We start from the raw sequence: 19,355 nt of genomic DNA, 5'->3' as shown, positions 1-19,355 counted from the left end.
TCTTTTATATCAATATATTATTAGTTTTATTAATTTGTATAAAACGTGTGTGTGTATTCTTAAAGCGAAATGTTATTTGCAACTTTTGTCTGCATGTTGTTGAAAATATACAAGCAAAATAGGGTTTCAGCCACATTTATTGAATGTAGCTAAATAAATTTTAACAACAAGCAAAAAACTTTTAACAACGCGCAGAGAATGTTGTTGAAAATATTCAACTTAAGACAACATCAACATTAACAGCATGCGCGCGAGCGTTGTTGAATGCCTTCAACAACGTAAATTACACGTTGTTAAATCTCTTTTTTCTTGTAGTGAGTATTTTTAAATTCTATCATGAGTCTCATTCTTCTTTATGCGGAAATGGATGGACGTATAAATATGTCAGAAAGGCTGAAAGGGCTGGTTAAACATGTTTCAAAGACGATGATAATTTCGTCTAGAGGACCTTTGAATACGATATTGCAAATTTTATACATGACATATAGCTTCGCCATTTTAAATAATTGCCATCATGAAAATCATCACAGCTCCAAAATAACATTCCAGATTTACATAAGAATCAAAGCTCCGTCGAAGTTCCACCACGATTAAATAAAAATCATATGAAGTATATATACAAATTTTTCTTAGTAATTTTGACCCATATATATAGATTATTTATACTTTTGACCCTATGACTTTGGGTCCTCCTAGAGTTTCAACTTTGGCACCGTGTATTGCAGGAGAAAATGCTTTTCAATCAGACCATCCCGGTACCGTACCTCGCACACAAACATCATTAACGGTAAAGAAAGCAAGCAAGACTCTTACACCATTGGCTTCCTGCAAATCACGTTTGCCTTTGGTTATAATTTCTCGAATTCTTTATATCCTCTGTATCCAGCTCCCGGAGTCAACTGATCTTGATCTTTTTCTTTACATGGAAGATCCAGGAAGTTGTGTGCAATATGTTTTGCCTCTTTGATGAGCGTCTCAGGAGTACCATGGCCCTTCTGTACAATTATAATCACATCATCGTTTGCGTTTGCATTTGCATTTAGGAGCAACTGCAATTTTTTTTTTTTAAACCACATTGGTTTAACCGAGAACCGGAGTAAGGGCCTAAGGGGGTAGCAAGGGAGAAAAAAAAAACAATATTATTTGGGCTTTGCCCACCCATTACTTTTTAAAAAAGGAAAAAAAACTGATAACCGGAGTAGCAGTAATGCACTGAGATATTAATTAATAAATTAATTACCTCGGAAGAAACCAGCCTCTCTACAGGTCCGATCCAGTTGTTTAATAACTTTAGACTCTCCCGGATCTTCAGCCATTTCAAGATCATCACACTTGGGACTTATATCTGCAACATGTCATACGTACGACGGTGAGTTTTGATTTTGTTTTGTCCATATAATTAAAGACACAAGATCCAAAAGATAGGACCTGAACGAACAGGTTTCAAAAGAAAAGTGATCGTGCGAAAGAATAGAACCGCCCGTCGGTAAAATGTGAAGCGGGAGAATAGAGTTTACCGATGATTGGGTTTGAATCGAAGTCGATCAGTAGCCATGCTGATATGCGTAGTAAGAATAAGGTATTTAAAGAAAGAAAAGAATGAACTATATGCTCCTTTATTACATATATAATTCTTCTAGTTTAAGTGTTTAATCTAATATATAGTTAGTTTAAGTGTTTTAATTTTTGTTTTCAATTATTTCAAAAGTTACAATATTACATAAAATGATATATAATATTGTTTTGGTCATAATAAAAGGACAGTCATAGGATGACACGTGGACAAGGAATTTTTTTTTTTGCTTTTTTGTGAATTCTGAAATTTTAATCTAATTATTTTATTTTTAAAAAAAAATTCACAAAAAGATAAGATAATTTATCATGCTTTTATTCATAGATTATTTTTTCTAAAAAAACAACGATAAAAAATGTCGTTTAACTGGTGTTTTTTACACCATTTTATAGAGATTTGAATGAAATCTTATTTTATAACATATAAAAATGAAGTAAAAAGGCGAAAATTCCCGAGCCTTTGAAATCTTTTTTCATCATATCTATTTGCTTTTGAACATACTCCATACGTACTGGCTAATTGGTGTCGAGGCAGCAGACCACAGCAACTCAGTAGCCAAAATTAACAGTAGTAAAGTTTCTTCATAAAAGGGTGTACTTTTGAGAATGTTCATAGGAGAAACGTTTTCGGTTATATTCTGACAAATTTTTTTGTAACTGCTTCTTTGAGAAGCACCTCAATAATCAGTGGTTCTGTCCTCTTCAATCAAATTAATACTATGTTTAAATCTGTTCGCCGATGTTTCTCTGTTAATGGATTGACCACAAGGTTATAACTTATAAGAATATCAAAAGCTTATCTGAATTTCTCTGAACTGTTTGTTATTTGGCATTCAAAACTTATAAACAAAGTAAAATATAGATTAGCTGTATTTTGTCTAATCTAATCTTCTTGATTCTCCACGTAGATGTTACACCTACTACCCCTCAATGAATTAGGGGAGTGTTGAACAAATTCTTAGTAGTTTAAGGCTTTAAGCCAATCCATGGGGGCATTGTGGCATCTTTGTGCTATTCCTGGTGAAACGTCAAATGTGTGACTTCCATCCAGAGAGTTAACATAATAAAAATTGAAACGTTTTTCAGCCAATCACACCCATTCTGGATTTGTATATATGTATATAAAGAAAAAAAAAAGGCTTAATTAATCGGCTAAAAGTGTGCTTTTGAACATAAAGTGTGACACTCACGTTACAATTGAAACTTTCAAATGTGATAAATTCACCGATGATTACATGTTGCATTTGCCAAAAAATTATTTTTTACATGCCTCGCCAAAGCATAGAATACATCTAAAAGGAAAAAAAAAAAACTTATGTGATGATAAATAACCATTTTTACCTCTTTATGCTTATGTTGATCACAAATTTGACAATAATCCAAACCATTAAGATGATGCTGAAGCTCTCGATGATGCATTATTATTGCGACAGAACTCGAAGCTATTTTCATCCATTTTCTCCAGGACAAAATGTGCAAGCATGTCATTAAACTCCACCAAGTTTTCTTTGCACAAGAACTCATCACCGCACATTCTCTCCACATGCCTGTAATAGTCGTGCACAAAAATATGAGTCTTAGGGTTGCCACCTTTCTTGCTTCTAGCAAGCACTCCCGCAGTGAAGATCGGCGACATCCTCCCTGGCCCATCCGGCCCATCACCACGTGGCCCGTCGATTAGTATCACATCCCAATCTACCTCATAAACATGGTTAGGCAAATCATTGATGCCCAGTTTGCACTCTGAGAACAGTAGGTTTTGCACTGGCTTGCATTCGTTGCGTATTTGTTCCTTTGCGGATGCGATGAGTTCTTTCGTTTCTCTAATCTTGGTCGTGTATTGGACATCAAACACATCGATTTCTGGATGTAACTCTTCAAAATACGCCGCGTAGTATCGGTTCTCATCGATGAAAACCGTGCGGCCGTTGTGGTTAAGTGCTTTCCAGAGAAGGGTTTCTTGGGTGAGGCCAAATACAAGAAAGTTGCATGGAGATGAGCATTTTCGGATAACATCAGAGATGCGTTTGAGCTCGGAGTGTGTCATGTGGTAAGAATCATTGGATCTTGAGGCGTAAAGGAGGAGAGTGTTGATGACTGTTGTTGGCAATGGCGGATTGCCAAAACCAGCAGAGACGGAAGAAGTACTTTTAGTATCCATGGTGGCGGCGCTACCTGAAGTTGTTTTCAGAGAAATGGATTCCCTTGTGTAGATTAGCGTAAGAAGGAAAGCTATAGTGAAGAATGATACAAAGGCAAGCAGCCACAGACGATTAGAGGTTCCTTGTTTTTGTATATAAGGATGAAGCAGAATGAGCTTTGTGTTGCTATTACTGTTCTTCATTTTTGTTTGGAGATTATTTTTTTTTTTCCTTCTTCTGTTGCAAAATGGGGGAGGAGATTGTGAATCCTGAAGAGTTTGAGAAAGAGGGATTGATTTAAAGATAGGTTTGCTCAAGGGGCAAACACAAGGTTGAAGCAATATGAGAGAATAGGTAGCATATGTTGAAGGTGACGTTACAATGATCAACCTACATAATGCTATTATATATTCTAGAAGCCAAAATGATAGCATATGAAACACAAAAAGAATATATAATTTTTATATTTTAAAAATTACTCGGGTTGTTTGCATGCAAATGTATTTGGGCAATTGTGGTTATTTTATTGGCAAACATGGTGTGAAGTGACAGAATTTGATGTGGACTGGGAGCAGAAGACAAGGTGGTTGGCCTGGAGCTGGTGGGAATTAGGGTTAGATGGGAACAGTTGCAGCGACCCGATAACTAATTACAAGCCAAAAGTCGCTTTTCCTTCTTTGTATCAGGTTTAGTTCTCAAGTAACCTCTATAATGTTGCGGGATTTCTTGAATAATTAGTTTCAGTTGAAGGGGACAATCTACCTGCTGCACTCCATGTCTAGGCTTTTGTCGATTTAATATTGTCAAAAACTTTCGTTGACTGTAATTGTAAACGTAATTAAGTGGATCCTAAGAACTTTTGTCGAGTTAATATTGTCAAAAACTTTCGTTGACTGTAATTGTAAATGTAATTAAGTGGATCCTGAGAACCAAACATGTGTTCAGCGGCCACTAAGGCTTTGGCGTAACAATAGGTTTGTTTCGAATTTTTATAAAGACTAATTCCCCCCCCCCCAAACAACACAAATGTAAGTGAAAATAATTTTCTTCTCAAATATTAGTGGGAGATGCTGAACATGTCTGATGAACTTTCAAATTGCATATATACTTAGATTGATAGTAGATTTCATTTCAATGTAATACGTGTAAACTATAACCAATTTTTTTAGAAAAACGTGCGTTTAGGGTACTTCGAAACAAGTTGGCTTGATTCGGAGCCTGCTTTTGAAAACGGAAACGTTTGTAAAACACTAAATTTTATGCTGGCTCGCCTAGTTGGACCGGCCGACTGCATCTGCCTTTGCTCAGCAAATTAAATTTTCATTAAGCAAATTATTTTTTTGAGGTTGTACTGCGTCGTCCTTTTTTGAAAATTTGGGATTTATTTGAGTTTGCTGCCTCAGTATTCTCGGGTTCTGATTTCAGTTGCTGATCGTGATTATGTGGAGCATTTGGAAGGTGGGGCTCGCAAGAAGTTCTTACATGAAGATTCTCTTGTCCAGCCTTCGTGTGTGGTAGCTAAATTACAAGGACTATTTGATGCTTTTAGTTCCATTGACTTGTTTTATAATGACTGGTTTGTGTAATTGTGGATGTGCCGAATCCCCAAAGACAATAGTAATGGATCAAGAACCCTGGTTTTGCAGCGCGTAAATGGGCAGATGGATATCCACCGGATGGTGGTGCCTTGTGAGAGGTGGTTTGAGCTCAATGGTATTGATGCAGCTGTGGATGCTAATCAGGGTATGATGGGCTATCGAGCAGTGATACGAAATCATAATGGTCTGGTGATGGCGGCAGGTGGGGCTCAGGTGTGTTTTATTTATGATTTGTTAAGGAGATTTGGTTTATCCCGTTCAACATTATTATATGCAGTAATTTCATTCGAACCAAAAAAAAAAAAAGGTGCTTGTCGTGTCGCGGCCAGATGACGCAAAACAATTAGCAAATACCACTACATCAGCAGGTAATCTAGTGGTCTTGGCACTAAGAAAGCGTTTTTTGAAAGGAGAGTGGAACTTGACGTTCACCTAGAATGGAACCCCCGGACTGACTCTGACCAATTTTTTTTTTTTATTTTTTTTTTTTGGGAGGGCCTAGCAGGCTAGCACGGACCCATTCGGTGAATGTATATCATCACTCAATGGGATTTTAATATTACAATATTGTTCAACATTGAAAAGTCATTGAACAGAAGGCCCATAGCATTGTTCCTAGCGCTGATGTTTGCCGGGTCAAACCCCGAGTCAAACCCCAAAAATTCTAAAAAACGACGTCATTTTGATGATTAATTTTTTCAATTTGAGCGTTGTGTCGAACATATGCTTTCTCCTTCAATTTTCGTTTCAACTACGGAACCCCAAGAACAGAACCCACCTTAATTATTATCTTCGTTTTGGGCAACTGGATTTAGCTTAGATAAATATGAAAAAGCTTTACGTGAGCTTTGCCATAAGGTAAGGTATTGTCTTTTCGATTCCTTTGGCAACAGAATATTTGCAAAGCTTGAATTTTAGTTGAATTTTGTTGTCTTATTCTGTGAAATGATATTGCCGTTGTTGTTAACTTAATAATAATATAATGGGTAATGCGAGCATTTGTGGGCGATGGTGGCTATGAATTGCGGCTGGAGTTGACTGGATCGATGGTGGCAATGAAATAAAAAATAAGTGTGTTTTTTGGCTTAATCAAAACGCACCGTTGATATAATGGGTAATGTGAGCATTTGTGGGCGATGGGGGATGTGAATTATGGGTGATGGTGGCTGTGAATTGTGGCTGGAGTTGAGTGGATCGATGGTGGCTCTGGATTGTGGTTGGAGTTGACTAGATCGATGGTGGCTGTAATTAAAAGGGAAAATAGCTTTGACATCAAACGGTGCGGTTTTAGCTTAATCAAAACGGTGTGTTTTGATTCTGGGATTTGACTCGGGCCGCGACTTGGGGGAAATAGCATTGTCGTTACAACATTGTTCAACATTCTAATCTTCTGTGAAAAGTCATTGAACAGAAGGCCCACAGCATTGGCACATGCTTCATTTGCCAAGTTCCTATGAACGGGTCGAATTTGAAGGAGAGACGCAGCTCATCCACGGGCCTAAAACAGCCCACAAGAAGAATTTACTAAATAGTTTGTTTCTATAACCAAACGGAACGAGAAGTCGATAATTAGACTTGGTCATCTTGAACTTTTAAACATGTAGATCAATATGATCAAGTTTTATTGATTCGTTTTATAATAAGTTAATTGGCTTAAACATATTGAATCTGAGTTCTAATGGTCCTGTCAACAATAAATTATTATAGGACAACAATTTATATCGAGTCTTCCTCTAATTTAATTAAAGAACCCGAAAACCAATTTATGGGTATTAAAAATAACATGTAGTCTTCTTGCCGACAATTTTTTTTCCTTTTTATTTTATTTTTCTTTTTTAGTTTTATTAGTTTCTCTCGATGCTTTTTCGTAGTGAATAGGATCCTCTCCTTATCAGCATTACTGGGCTTTTAATAATCTTCTGCCATGTGTCTTTTAGTAGTAGTGTATGAGTAAGATTTAACTTTTTTTTACTTTTTTATTTATTAGCAACCAATCAATAATTAATTTATTTGCTCATGACATGATCAAATCATGAAAGAATCCTAATCTTTTTCGTAGTAAACATTGCAACAATGTCGCTTTCGGTGTTTGAATGGAGACAATGTGCTCATACTGGAGGCGGTTGTGTCGAATTTGATGGTGGTCCGTGGAGATTTCGGTAGTCCAATAATAGTAGTCTTTGTATAGGCTCTCCGGCGATAAGTTTTTGTATGGATGATTCATTTTTATTTTATAATATTTGTATTTTCAAGTTGTGAGTTCTTTTTTCTTTTTCTTTTTTGGTTTCTGTTGTTGTGTGGTTGTTTTTAATATTTTTGTTGTCACTTATAGTCATTGATTTTGATCTGGGATCCTTTGTGCTTTCGATCTTAAATCAAGCGTGACACATTATGGAGAATTCTTTTTTTTTTTTTAATGAACCTTCATCTATTGTAGTTGAGGTGTGTCCAACATACCCGTAAATTTATATTGTGCAATCATTAGATCTCATTAATGATGGAGAATTCTTTTCAATTAGGAAGACTCTTTATTAGCCATGTTTGTTTTGTGTGTTAGATATATATCTAACTTCGCAGCCAATTGAGTGATTTTATGTGGCGTTCTCCTAGATCGAGCTGCTTATTCGTGTAGAGCCTAAATTGGCATGATATGTAGTTTGATTATATTAATGAGTTCACTGAGTGTATAGTTCAATTCACTCCTAAACTTTGTAATGTTAAGACTCATCAGTCTAGCCAAGTTTACTTTTGAATTTGTGAAGTCTTATCATTTAGATGGATTCTTTCTCAGCAGGTGTAATGTGTATTTTTCAATTTTCAAATCAATGAAGGTTAAAAGAAAAAAATTTGGCAAGTTTTGGTTTTAATCTAATGCCCTTTCCTTTTCGTTTCGCCGAATAGCACAAAAGTGAAATTCTGAGTGCCTTTTTATCTAAAATTGCAAAAAGAAATTCGAGATAAAGAAGTTACAAGCCTTTCCTCCTGTGCTGTGGGCCCTGTTCATACTTGGTGGCCCAGTAAGCATCCAAAATTCTCCAAAATTAAATACTAAGACGTGACGCTTCTGTCAAATGATTATTATGTTTTTAAGCGTTAAAAATTTATTTAGTCTTTATATTTTGATATTAGTATTTATTTAATCTCTTTATTTTTTAAAATATCTCAAAATATATTTGTTATTAAACTATTAATATTTTTGTCATTACCTTTACTTTTTTTGATTTATTTCTATAATATTATCCTCTTACAATAATATTAATTTTTTAACATCAATAAAAAGAAAAAAATTAAATTATTAATTGTTTTATTAATATCTAAAAAAAATTATTATAAGAGAGTAATGTTACAAAAATAAACCAAAAGAAATAAAACTGCAAGAGTAATAATAGTTTAACAGTAAAAATATTTTAAAATAGTTTTAAAAAATATATAAATTAAATGAGTACTAATTTTAAAATATAAAAATTAAATAAACTTTTTATGGTCCCAATAACATATCAACTTTGCGCGCTTGTAGTGGCCATGCGCAAACCAGGCAAGGAAGAAAGAGGAAGGGAGGGAAAAAAAACAAAAATTTCTTGTTACTTGTTAGTGGGCATTATTAGCTTGGAAAGATGAGCGAATGGAATTGCTTTTCTAAAAGATGACAAGATGTTATCTTCGAGTCGAGTGCTCAATTACTCTCGGAATTGGCAAAATATGCACATCACCATTCGCTGCCCACCAACCCAGTACTCAATAAAAGCGACTAAAGACAAATTAATCGCCACAAAGCACAAGCATTTGCGTCAACTTCCAAAGCTTTCGAGAATTTTCGACCTTTAACATAAATTTCTTCGGAGCAGTAACGAGTCCCGCAAGACTCAAGTCGCCGTCATTAGCTTCGGCTCTCTATAGATGATGGATTTGCATACATACCACGCCTGCAAGGAAAGTGAGGCGTTACGTCGTTCGATAGATTTTCTTGTTGCATTCTTTGATTAATTATTCTATAAATCAATATGCATACACATATTAATCTCACCCATGCTCATGCACGCTACAAAATCAATAAAATTTCTACTATTAAAGATTGATGCCGGGGAGAATCAATCTATCTTTTTCTTTCATCACAAGAGACATTGGGCCATAATATAATAACTGTCGTAAAATATATCTTCAACTCTTAGATAATATTATATTTACGTGTTTCTTTAGTAGTATAGTAAATATATTACTTATTTGTCACATATAGTTAGTAACGTACTATTGATGATTTATTTTAATTAATAAAGAAATTTGATATATTTATCGATATTTTTATTTGGATTTAGTGACGACATGAGTATTGTGCTTGTCAGCCCAATCTTCCAATGAGGTTGTCACTGATAATTAGTAAATAAGATAGTTTGAATGAAAAAAAAAAAAAAAGATTTTTTTAACGCTTAAAAATAAAGAGTTCTGTTTGATTCTACCAAATATCTATAATTCAACTTATAGTAAACTAATCATAATTAGATCAATCAAAACTTATATAATTATTATACCCCTTTTATACGTCACTACGATTCACTACGATCGATCCTTAACTTGCACTTAAAGCTCACGGTCGATCTGTTTGTTATAATTGCAATGTTGAAAGTTGAAACTGAAGTCGAAATGAAGGCTAATAATTCAGACAGACTCTACCTCCACTCGTGTCCAACGAGATACAGAGCTTAGCCGTTTCTCCAGGCCCTATAATTCTTCACGTGCTGGCTCGCTAGTTTCCGACTCAGTGACTCACGAGCCACTCAATTTACTCGCTAAATAATCACCAAAATAATTGGCAGCAACTGTTGCTGGTTTTGACCAAATGCCGTCGAGACGCAAACGGTCCGTGTGGTGGTCTTCAATTTGTCAATGCATGGGGTCTTATGCGTCTAAGATTGTATACGCTCGCCGGCGGGCGCGTGATCCTTTTTAGCTCTGGTGGATCAAATTTTCAATTCCATTGAATTGAGAAATTTGGCGATGATTCGATTATGTATTTTCTGAATTGTGATGTACGCGAGTGCGCGCGTCTCATTGTCCATTAGGAGAATTTTGGCGTGGGATTCGCAGCTTTTTCGTAAAAGCTGACAAAGTTCTTGTATTATTATATTATTTATCGACTGTTCCATACTCATATAGGGCGCAAATTTAGGCTTCTTTTGGTGTTTACAATTATGTGCACTGCTTAATCACGTAATCACTGACGTTGAAAAAGACCGATATTAATGATACAATGCTACGTATTTCGATATCTCCTCGGCACAGCACAAAAGATTTTAAATTTAGATAAATATTCAACCACCTTGCGATGTTTCACACTTTATCAAAATTATACTATTTTTTTTTTCCTTACAGCTATTTCGTTGAAACATATAAAGTGTATCACTTTTTCATCTTTTCATTAATATTGTTTGCGAATTTAATAAAATATTAAAAATCATCTAAAGATAAAATGACTATTTAATCATATTTAAATGACAAAAAAAAATTATTTTTGTAGTTGTTGGGACCAATAACGAACGCAAAAGTAACCATATAAACTCATTAAATCTGCTAATTTAAAGATATAAATTCACTAAAAATAAACACCCTAAATAATTTGTTATTCATTTACAACATGAATCAAGAACCTCTACTCATATAATCCATTCTAAATAACATATCTTCATCAACAATAATAAATAGAAAAGTTATAGTTATCCAAAATACATTCAAAATAACCATAATACCAATTATTGTAAATTTTAAACATTACAATTTGTTCCCATCAATAAAAAAATAACAACATAAAAAACCAATTATAAGGAACTTAGAGTTTACAGTTTGTTCCAATGAATCCAAAACAATAATATATTTTGAAAGTATCCAAAATAACAATCAATAACTAGTCTTTTTACATTAAGGGGGAAAATAGTTATTTTTTAATATTTTGTTAAATCTTCTAATGGTATTAATGAAAAAGTAGAAAAATGATATATTTTATAAATTTTAGGTTAAAAATTATTAAAAATATTCATATATTTTTTAATAAAATGCAAAACATTAGGTGGTTGGTAGATATTTGCTCTTTAAATTTTTTATATATCAAACATTGCTGCAAATATATATTAGAAAAATGCTATTTTCTAAAATTAATATGTATTTTTTTTGTGGTCATACAAGTTGTAATTTTACAACGGTGTAATTACCTATTCCCATATCACCACATTTGCCATGGCCCATATAAATTATTTTTACAATGACTTTGAATATAAATAGAGAGCACTCGTGGATTATACTTATGTCAACAAATTTCCAATGCTTTTATGTATTGAGCACAAATTCTAAAGTTTTCACATTTAGATAGTACTTCGTATTCATTAAAATATAGCAAATCTTTATCACTATTTGGGTTTAATGATTTGACCCGTCTTCTATTGTTATGAATTATTCAATAATTCAGCAATTTCGATTTTTTTCACTTGATTGCATTTAAATGGAAGTCACATTATGAGTGCAACCTAATTTAATTAGTAAAATTTCCTTCGCAAGTGAAGATGATAGATATGAAATTTGAATTACTCGCTTACATAAGAAGGAAATTATGTTACATTGTGGGTAATCAAATGTATTAGGCAAAAGTGCTCGAGTTTGTCTTCTTCAACGGACCCAACAATTATTCTACAGTATAAACTTTTGACTCTTCATAATAAGACAGGCACGTAACATGTAGAGCTTTCCACATTACTATTGTCGTTATTATTGTATATGTGCGGCCTTAAATGACAAGGCAGTAGTAATTCGTGCATTTTATTTTTTGGTCTCACAAAAATTAAAGGGGCATATATAAAATAGAAAATTGTGGCAGCTATTGGATGGATTTTTAACTCGCCATCAATTAAAAACTGAAGAAAGAAATGCAGCACACGCGCTCCTTGGGGCAAAGCCAGACTTTTAAATAAAAACTATGCCCCCAGGCCATCCCCCACTTTCACGTGACTCATACTCTGTCGAGACCCACTTAAAATTCAGCTCCAGCTGCTCCGCAACATTCAATCCCCGCCCCACAAGCCCAACGCTGTAAAACCGACTGCCAAAGGCCAGCCACAACAAATGCCACTACACAAATGACAACTAAAACGGCACCGTTCTTCTCCCTCCTCCTCTTCTCCCTCTTACACTCCACAGCCACCGCCCAGTATCCGCCAATAACAAACTCGCTTCTCCCATCCGACGCCGTTTCCCTGCTCTCATTCAAATCTAAGGCGGATTCTGAGAACAAGCTACTCTACGCCCTCAACGAGCGTTTCGACTACTGCCAGTGGCAAGGCGTGAAATGCGCCCAAGGCCGGGTCGTTCGCTTCGTGTTGCAAAGTTTCGGCCTCCGTGGCACTTTCCCTCCCAACACTTTAACTCGGCTTGACCAGCTCCGAGTTCTGAGTCTCCACAACAACTCCCTCACCGGTCCCATTCCCGATTTGTCTTCACTCATCAACCTTAAATCACTCTCTTTAAGTCGCAACTTTTTCTCTGGAGCCTTCCCGCTTTCCATCTTGTCACTTCACAGACTAACTATTCTTGATCTGTCTTTTAATAATCTGACCGGTTTGATTCCGGTTAATCTGACCGCTTTGGACCGGCTGTATTCTCTTAAGCTCGAGTGGAACCGGTTTAGTGGAACGGTTCCGCCGCTAAACCAGCCATTTCTTGTAGTATTCAATGTTTCGGGTAACAATCTCACGGGACAGGTTCCGGAGACGCCTACCTTGTTGAAGTTTGATGCGTCGTCGTTCTCGATGAACCCGAACCTATGCGGAAAGCTTATCAACAAAGCGTGCAGGCCCCGCTCACCGTTCTTCGAATCACCGAACGCCACGTCACCGCCTAGACCGCTCGGACAAAGCGCACAGTCGCAGGGGATATTAGTTTTGTCTCCACCTTCACCGCGAAATGATCACAAAAGAAGGGGTCTGATTCTCGGGTTGAGTATTGGTTTTGCAGTGCTAGTTTCGTTCCTTGTGTGCATTTTCTTATTGATTAGGAGAAGCAGCGAAGGAAGGAACTCGAAAGAACCGTCGACGGCGTCGTTTAACGAAGGAACTACCTACCCTGAACCCGAAAGCTCAAGAACTGCAAACACAACGCAAGTTGGAGAGTGCAAAATTAAAGTAGAAACGAAAGCCAATAAAGTTCAAGTCGAGGAGATGGCAATAGGATCACAAACACTGATAAAAAGGAGCGGTAGCTTAGTGTTTTGTGCGGGGGAATCAGAGGTGTACAGTTTAGAGCAGTTAATGAGAGCTTCGGCCGAGTTGCTTGGTAGAGGCAGCATAGGAACTACGTACAAAGCTGTGCTTGATAATCATCTGATTGTCACCGTCAAAAGATTTGATGCGAACAAGACCGCTGATACGAGCGCCGAAGCTTTTGAGCAACATATGGAAGCTGTTGGTGGGCTTAGCCATCCTAATTTGGTGCCCATTAGAGCTTATTTTCAAGCTAAGGGAGAAAGGCTTGTTATTTATGATTATCAACCTAATGGCAGTCTCTTCAATCTCATTCATGGTACGTCTGTTTTTCCTTTTCTTTCTTTCTTTTTTTTTTTCCTTTCCGATTTTGTTCTTTTACTCTGCTCCCTCCTCGTTCAGCCGGCTTCTCTCCAATCCCGGTCGGTCTTTTTTTTTTTTTTTTGGGCGCGGGGGGGGGGGGGGGGGATCATTTTTCTTTGAAAAAAATATTAGTGAAAAACTGAAAAAAAGTAAGTACACGTGTAGTTGCGTTTCTGCCTTAGTGTGTTTGTGATATGTTTCTATCTCCTAGTCCTTTTAGTAAAAAGAATAGTTTATTATAAATAAAATGAATTAACTTAATTATTAATACCAAATTCAGTTTTAATCATTTAAAATTCAATCTCCCACTACTTATTTTATTAAGAAACCCCTGTTCGAGGGGAAGTGCCTTGCTGGCGTCTTTTACCCCTGGGTAAATTAAATGGTGACGAGTCCTGCAGAGTGTCGCATCTTTTCAGATTGTGGACTTTGGGACCAAACGATTCTCTTCTAGTGCCGACAATCACGGCGCCGTTTTCAATAAAATTGAGGTTACAAACATTGGGACACGCTATAATGGTTTATCAAAATTTGAAATCTCCCTGATATCAAGGCGCAAAAACTTTGTTCCATATAAGGGTAATTACCCGCTATATGTGTGGTGTAGGTGTCTGTTGTGTAGTTTGGTTCTTGTTAATAGTGGTTTAAGACATGGCTGCTGCTAAGTTACATTATTTGTAATTTATATTTGACTCAAAAGTAATTTCCTATGACTCTTTAGTTGGTTGATAAGTACTAATTGAATTTTACAAAAAAGTTAAATTTTAGGTTAATGTATATTACGTCATATGTAACTTAGTATGAACCGGCATTAAGACATTTTTTAGGGTTAGTGGCAGCAGACTTATCTTGTCCACTTGAGTTTAAATATGCAATAATGAGTTCGTTAATTTCTTGTCCCCACGTTTTTATGGACAAATTTGAAGTGTGTTTGTTTTACATTTTTAATATAGAAAATTTAATATTATTGGTAATTGAACAGACGCATACCATGTGTTATGTATTTGTGATCATGAAATTGTGATTTTCAAATTTGTTTATTGAATTGGTATTGTACTGTTGTTACATTTGTAACTAAGGCCATTACAACATCATCAGTACGGCCCAAGTTACAGATTGTACTCTTATAACTTCTATAGTTTGCATAAAAGTTGTAGAAGAATAAGGTAAGTTTGATGACATGATGATCATTGTCCAAGATGATGAATGCATCTGCATTCTGTAGCCTATATAGAATGTGCACACCTTCAGAATACCACATCAAGGGTGGTGGCCTTTGGTGAGACGAGGTCTGGAACACTGGTCAGTGCATCTCCTTTTGGTACGGAGGGCCATATGTAAAAAGTGAATCTTTTGTTACAATAGAAGCGGAAGTGATGTGGATTATTTTAGAATCGGAGTCAGTTTGCTTTATAAAAAGAAGATATTAATGGATTTCTATGAAATGGTTCCTTAGGATTCAGCCAATTGTCTTGATTGTGGAATAACATTGAGAAATAAGAATCCGTGTTATAAACCAAGGTTGAAAAGATTGAGAAATAAAACCATCTGATTTGATTTGTTCTCAACAGCCATGAGGTGATCATCTTAGGGTGATCTTTTTGTCGATGGCATACCTATTATATGTCCCAAGGTCCAATATTGAAATAATTTTATAGGTTTTCTCTGGCTTTTCAGTGTCAACAAACAATTTGAGCCACCCGATTGATGAACACTTGAACCGAATTCACCCATCCCATCCCAACCTTCGTTCTTCATCTCTTGTTTTACAAACTCAATTTTACGTTAGAGGGCCTCATCTCAATCTTATGAGTTTAGTAGTCATTTTCTTAGTTCATCTTTGTTTGAACAAGTGATGGATGCATGCTTTCCATTCGTAAACAATTTACAGATTGATTTTATATCTTATATAATATAATTGAGATGAAGTGCAATGGTGGCAGGTTCTAGATCAATAAGGGCAAAGCCTCTTCACTGGACATCGTGCTTAAAGATAGCCGAAGATGTGGCCCAGGGCCTTGCTTATATCCATCGAGCATCATGGCTAATTCATGGCAACTTGAAGTCCTCCAATGTCCTCCTTGGGGCTGACTTTGAGGCTCGTCTCACAGACTATTGCCTTTCTGTCCTCTCTGACTCCTCTTCTGTTGAAGATCCTGATACTGTTGCCTATAAAGCCCCTGAGACTCGCAAGTCTGGCCGAAGAGCCACTTCCAAGTCTGATGTATATGCTTTTGGTGTCCTGTTACTGGAGCTTTTGACTGGTAAACATCCATCACAACATCCATACCTTGCACCTCCTGACATGCTAGAATGGGTCAGAACAATGAGGGTAGACGATGGCAGGGAAGAGAACCGACTTGGAATGCTTACTGAGGTTGCTAGTGTTTGTAGCTTGAAATCGCCAGAACAGAGACCAGCGATGTGGCAAGTGTTGAAGATGATTCAAGAAATAAAAGAGAGTGTAATGGCAGAAGATAATGCAGCTTTTGGTTATTCATAGCTTTTCATACATTTGGAAGGTTGGGGACATTGGAGAAAATCACACTCAGTAAGGGTCCTTCAATCACAGTCAGAAGGGTCCTTCAACTGTATATTTGAATGTTATTATTTGCTCAGAAGATGAAGAGGAGTCGGGCGTGGAACAGAAGGGAGGAGCTAAAAATTTGAAAATCTTATTAATCTCACAAGGCTTGGCTTCGGTATTTTTTTCCCCCCTTTTTGGGTCTCCTATAAATAATTGTTTCATTTCACCTTGGAGTGACATATATGCATCATAATTTTATGAAGGCGTTTTTCATCCTTTTTACTTTTATTTTTTGGTTTTTTTGGCTTTTATGTTATCAATTCTGTCATTTGCTCCTGCTTTAAATTTAAGTGCACCATCTAACTGATGGATTCTGGTTGATGATTTTATGTACTGTCAACTTATAGATGCACAATCAATTCATATTCGTTATGGAGTACTTTGCTGTAAAACAAACTTGAATTACTCTAAAGAGATAATTGTTAAATAAATCAATAAATGATGGCAAATCACAAACCGGGCAAGGGAAAGGAATGTTGAACGCTGTGAATTGTGATAAAATAAAAAGGTGGCGGCGGCGGCACCCCCGGTTGCAGGGATTGATGGATGATGCTAAAATTGGTGGAAGTAGCGATGAGTTGGTGGGCAAATGGGCTGGCCAATCCCGTCTGCAATGGCCATTTGTACTGTTCATGCCTACTACTACAATGGTGTTTCTGACAGACAGTTAATTGGATTGATCAGAAGCGGTGCGGGCAGGAGTCAGGTTTGCTGTTTGACTTAGAGACTAAAAGGTGGGTATTGAATAAAGCTCTCCTTTGCGCATGTGCCTCAACGGGGGATTGAGAATGATGGGTCGTGGTGTCAAAGTTCGACTCTTTTGTTTGTGCCCATTTGTGACGACGGAGTCAGCCCATAGATTGTAGAGAGGCCAATTTGATATGGAGCCTGCACAAAAGTTTCTCAGTTCTCTCTATGATTGTAATTCCCAACGTAAGTCACATCCCTCTCGGGGAAGTAATTAATTTGGAAATTTATATCCAGTAAATTAATTATTTTTAAATTATTATTTTATTTTTTAAAAATCTTAATTATTTCTTTAAAAATTATTATTTGACCGTTGTTGACCTATTGAAGTACAATAATACCCTCACTAATAAAAGAATTTGTTAATTTAGATCGTTACGCCTCTACTATTGTACAATCTAAAGACATATATCCTTCGTCCACTTAAAAATACCTGTCACAGTATCACCCATTTATTTTCTTATGTCATGCATTTAAGTCCACAGGTACAATAAAAATTAATATTAAAAAAAATAATACATTAAATTTCTCTTCTTCTGTAATTCATCTTCATCTTCCTTACTCCATGTTCATCATTTTCTTCATTTAATTTCTTTTCTTTCATCTACATAATAATCGTACAATTATTATTCAAATCCAATCCTAATTTGAATCAAAATTGAAACTTAAATTCTACGTACTAAAATCCAAAAACCCTAAAGCCAAAATCTACAGCTTGCAAATGGGTGTTGGCAGAGACCAAAACCTAAATCATCTGCCTCCCTAACGTTGCTGCAGAACCATCCAACCCCTGCCGATTTAGTCATGTTATTCATTGTACGAACAACCAATCAACTCAACAATCTCAGGCGATAGCACTGCCATAGCACCCCTAAGAGCTTTGTCATTGTTCTTGTTCTCCAACAGTCAAAAGCCTCACTGATCTTCCTCTTATCACAACTATTCAGCGGTGAGACCCATCTTCTTTTGCTGCGACAATAGTATTGTAGGGTTGCGACAGCCGGGGAACCGTAGTTCGTCGTGGACATTGTCTTCCAATGGCTCTCTGCCACCCCGGCCACCCATAATTGTTATAAGGTTTGGGATTGTTATTTCAAATTTTTGTTTTGATTGTTTAATTGAACTATTGTTATTAGAAAATTAGGAAACAATGTAATTTAACATTTGAGATTACTTAATTATAAGTAGGGGTGGGCATCAACCCATCCAACCCATGAAGCGGATTCAATCCGTGTGATTTTTTATAAATTGGGTTGGGCTGATAAAATATACGAGTTGGGTTTGGTTAAAAATTTTTATCCCAACCCAACCCATCAACTCGTATATATATACAAATTATTATATAAATTATGATATTTTATATAAAAATTAAAAAAATATAAATGTAAAAAATTTAAAATGTTGAATTTGTTCTAAGGATTTTAATATTTATATTTTTTTAATTAATTTATTTATTTTTATTTACTACTTAATTAGATTATAAAAATAGACTTTTTCAAAAGCCCAACCCAACCCACAGTCAGGTTGGGTTGGGTTGAAAAATTTCAACCCGTTCTATATGTGGGTTGGATCGGGTTGAATTTTTAATTAATTTATTTATTTTTGTTTACTATTTAATTAGACTATAAAAATAGATTTTTTCAAAAGCCCAACCGAATCAACCCGACCCGACCCAATCCGCAGTCAGGTTAGGATACGAGGGTTGAATATCAACGCGACCCGTGACAACCCCTAATTGTAAGATTATGAATAATATTTAATCTTGAATTAATCATATTAGTAATAATAGATTGGCTTTACTTTATTATCGTTTATTATTTTGGTTGGGTGAATAAGTAAAGACTTTGAAGAATTCTGGATTGCATTCGATGACGGTCAATTTTGGTGAGTTTTGAAGCTTTAGATTAAGTCTCTGTAGCATTTTTCTTTTGTTCCTTAATTTTTTATATTTACATATTCATTTTCTAATACCTTTGTTGTTGTTGTAATAATAATAATAATAATAATTGATAAAATATTATTATTTTTCTATCTGTAGCTTATAATTAATTACTTTATTTATTTTTAAAAATAATTTTTAAATAAAAACAAAATTTAATCAGTTCCAAAA

The 19,355-nt window shown here is 35.6% G+C and overlaps 2 protein-coding genes across 2 annotated transcripts; one reads left to right on the top strand and one right to left on the bottom strand.

Moving 5' to 3' along the window:
• Positions 1-2,726: 2,726 nt before the first annotated feature.
• Positions 2,727-4,136, bottom strand: LOC18035694 (protein IRX15-LIKE). Its single transcript, XM_006425901.2, has one exon. It carries the CDS (start codon positions 3,914-3,916, stop codon positions 2,960-2,962), a length of 957 nt encoding a protein of 318 aa, XP_006425964.2. The 5' UTR covers positions 3,917-4,136; the 3' UTR covers positions 2,727-2,959.
• Positions 4,137-12,065: 7,929 nt separating this feature from the next.
• On the top strand, positions 12,066-16,796 carry LOC18036318 (probable inactive receptor kinase At5g67200). The gene is made up of 2 exons (XM_006425900.2): positions 12,066-13,867; positions 15,855-16,796. Exons 1-2 carry the CDS (start codon positions 12,430-12,432, stop codon positions 16,412-16,414), a joined length of 1,998 nt encoding a protein of 665 aa, XP_006425963.1. The 5' UTR covers positions 12,066-12,429; the 3' UTR covers positions 16,415-16,796.
• Positions 16,797-19,355: the final 2,559 nt, after the last annotated feature.

The sequence above is a fragment of the Citrus clementina genome, unplaced genomic scaffold (assembly GCF_000493195.1).
Source record: "Citrus clementina cultivar Clemenules unplaced genomic scaffold, Citrus_clementina_v1.0 scaffold_7, whole genome shotgun sequence".
Classification (NCBI taxonomy): domain Eukaryota; kingdom Viridiplantae; phylum Streptophyta; class Magnoliopsida; order Sapindales; family Rutaceae; genus Citrus; species Citrus x clementina.
Note: the sequence above shows the minus strand (reverse complement) of the source record. Positions and strands in the feature narration are given on the sequence as shown.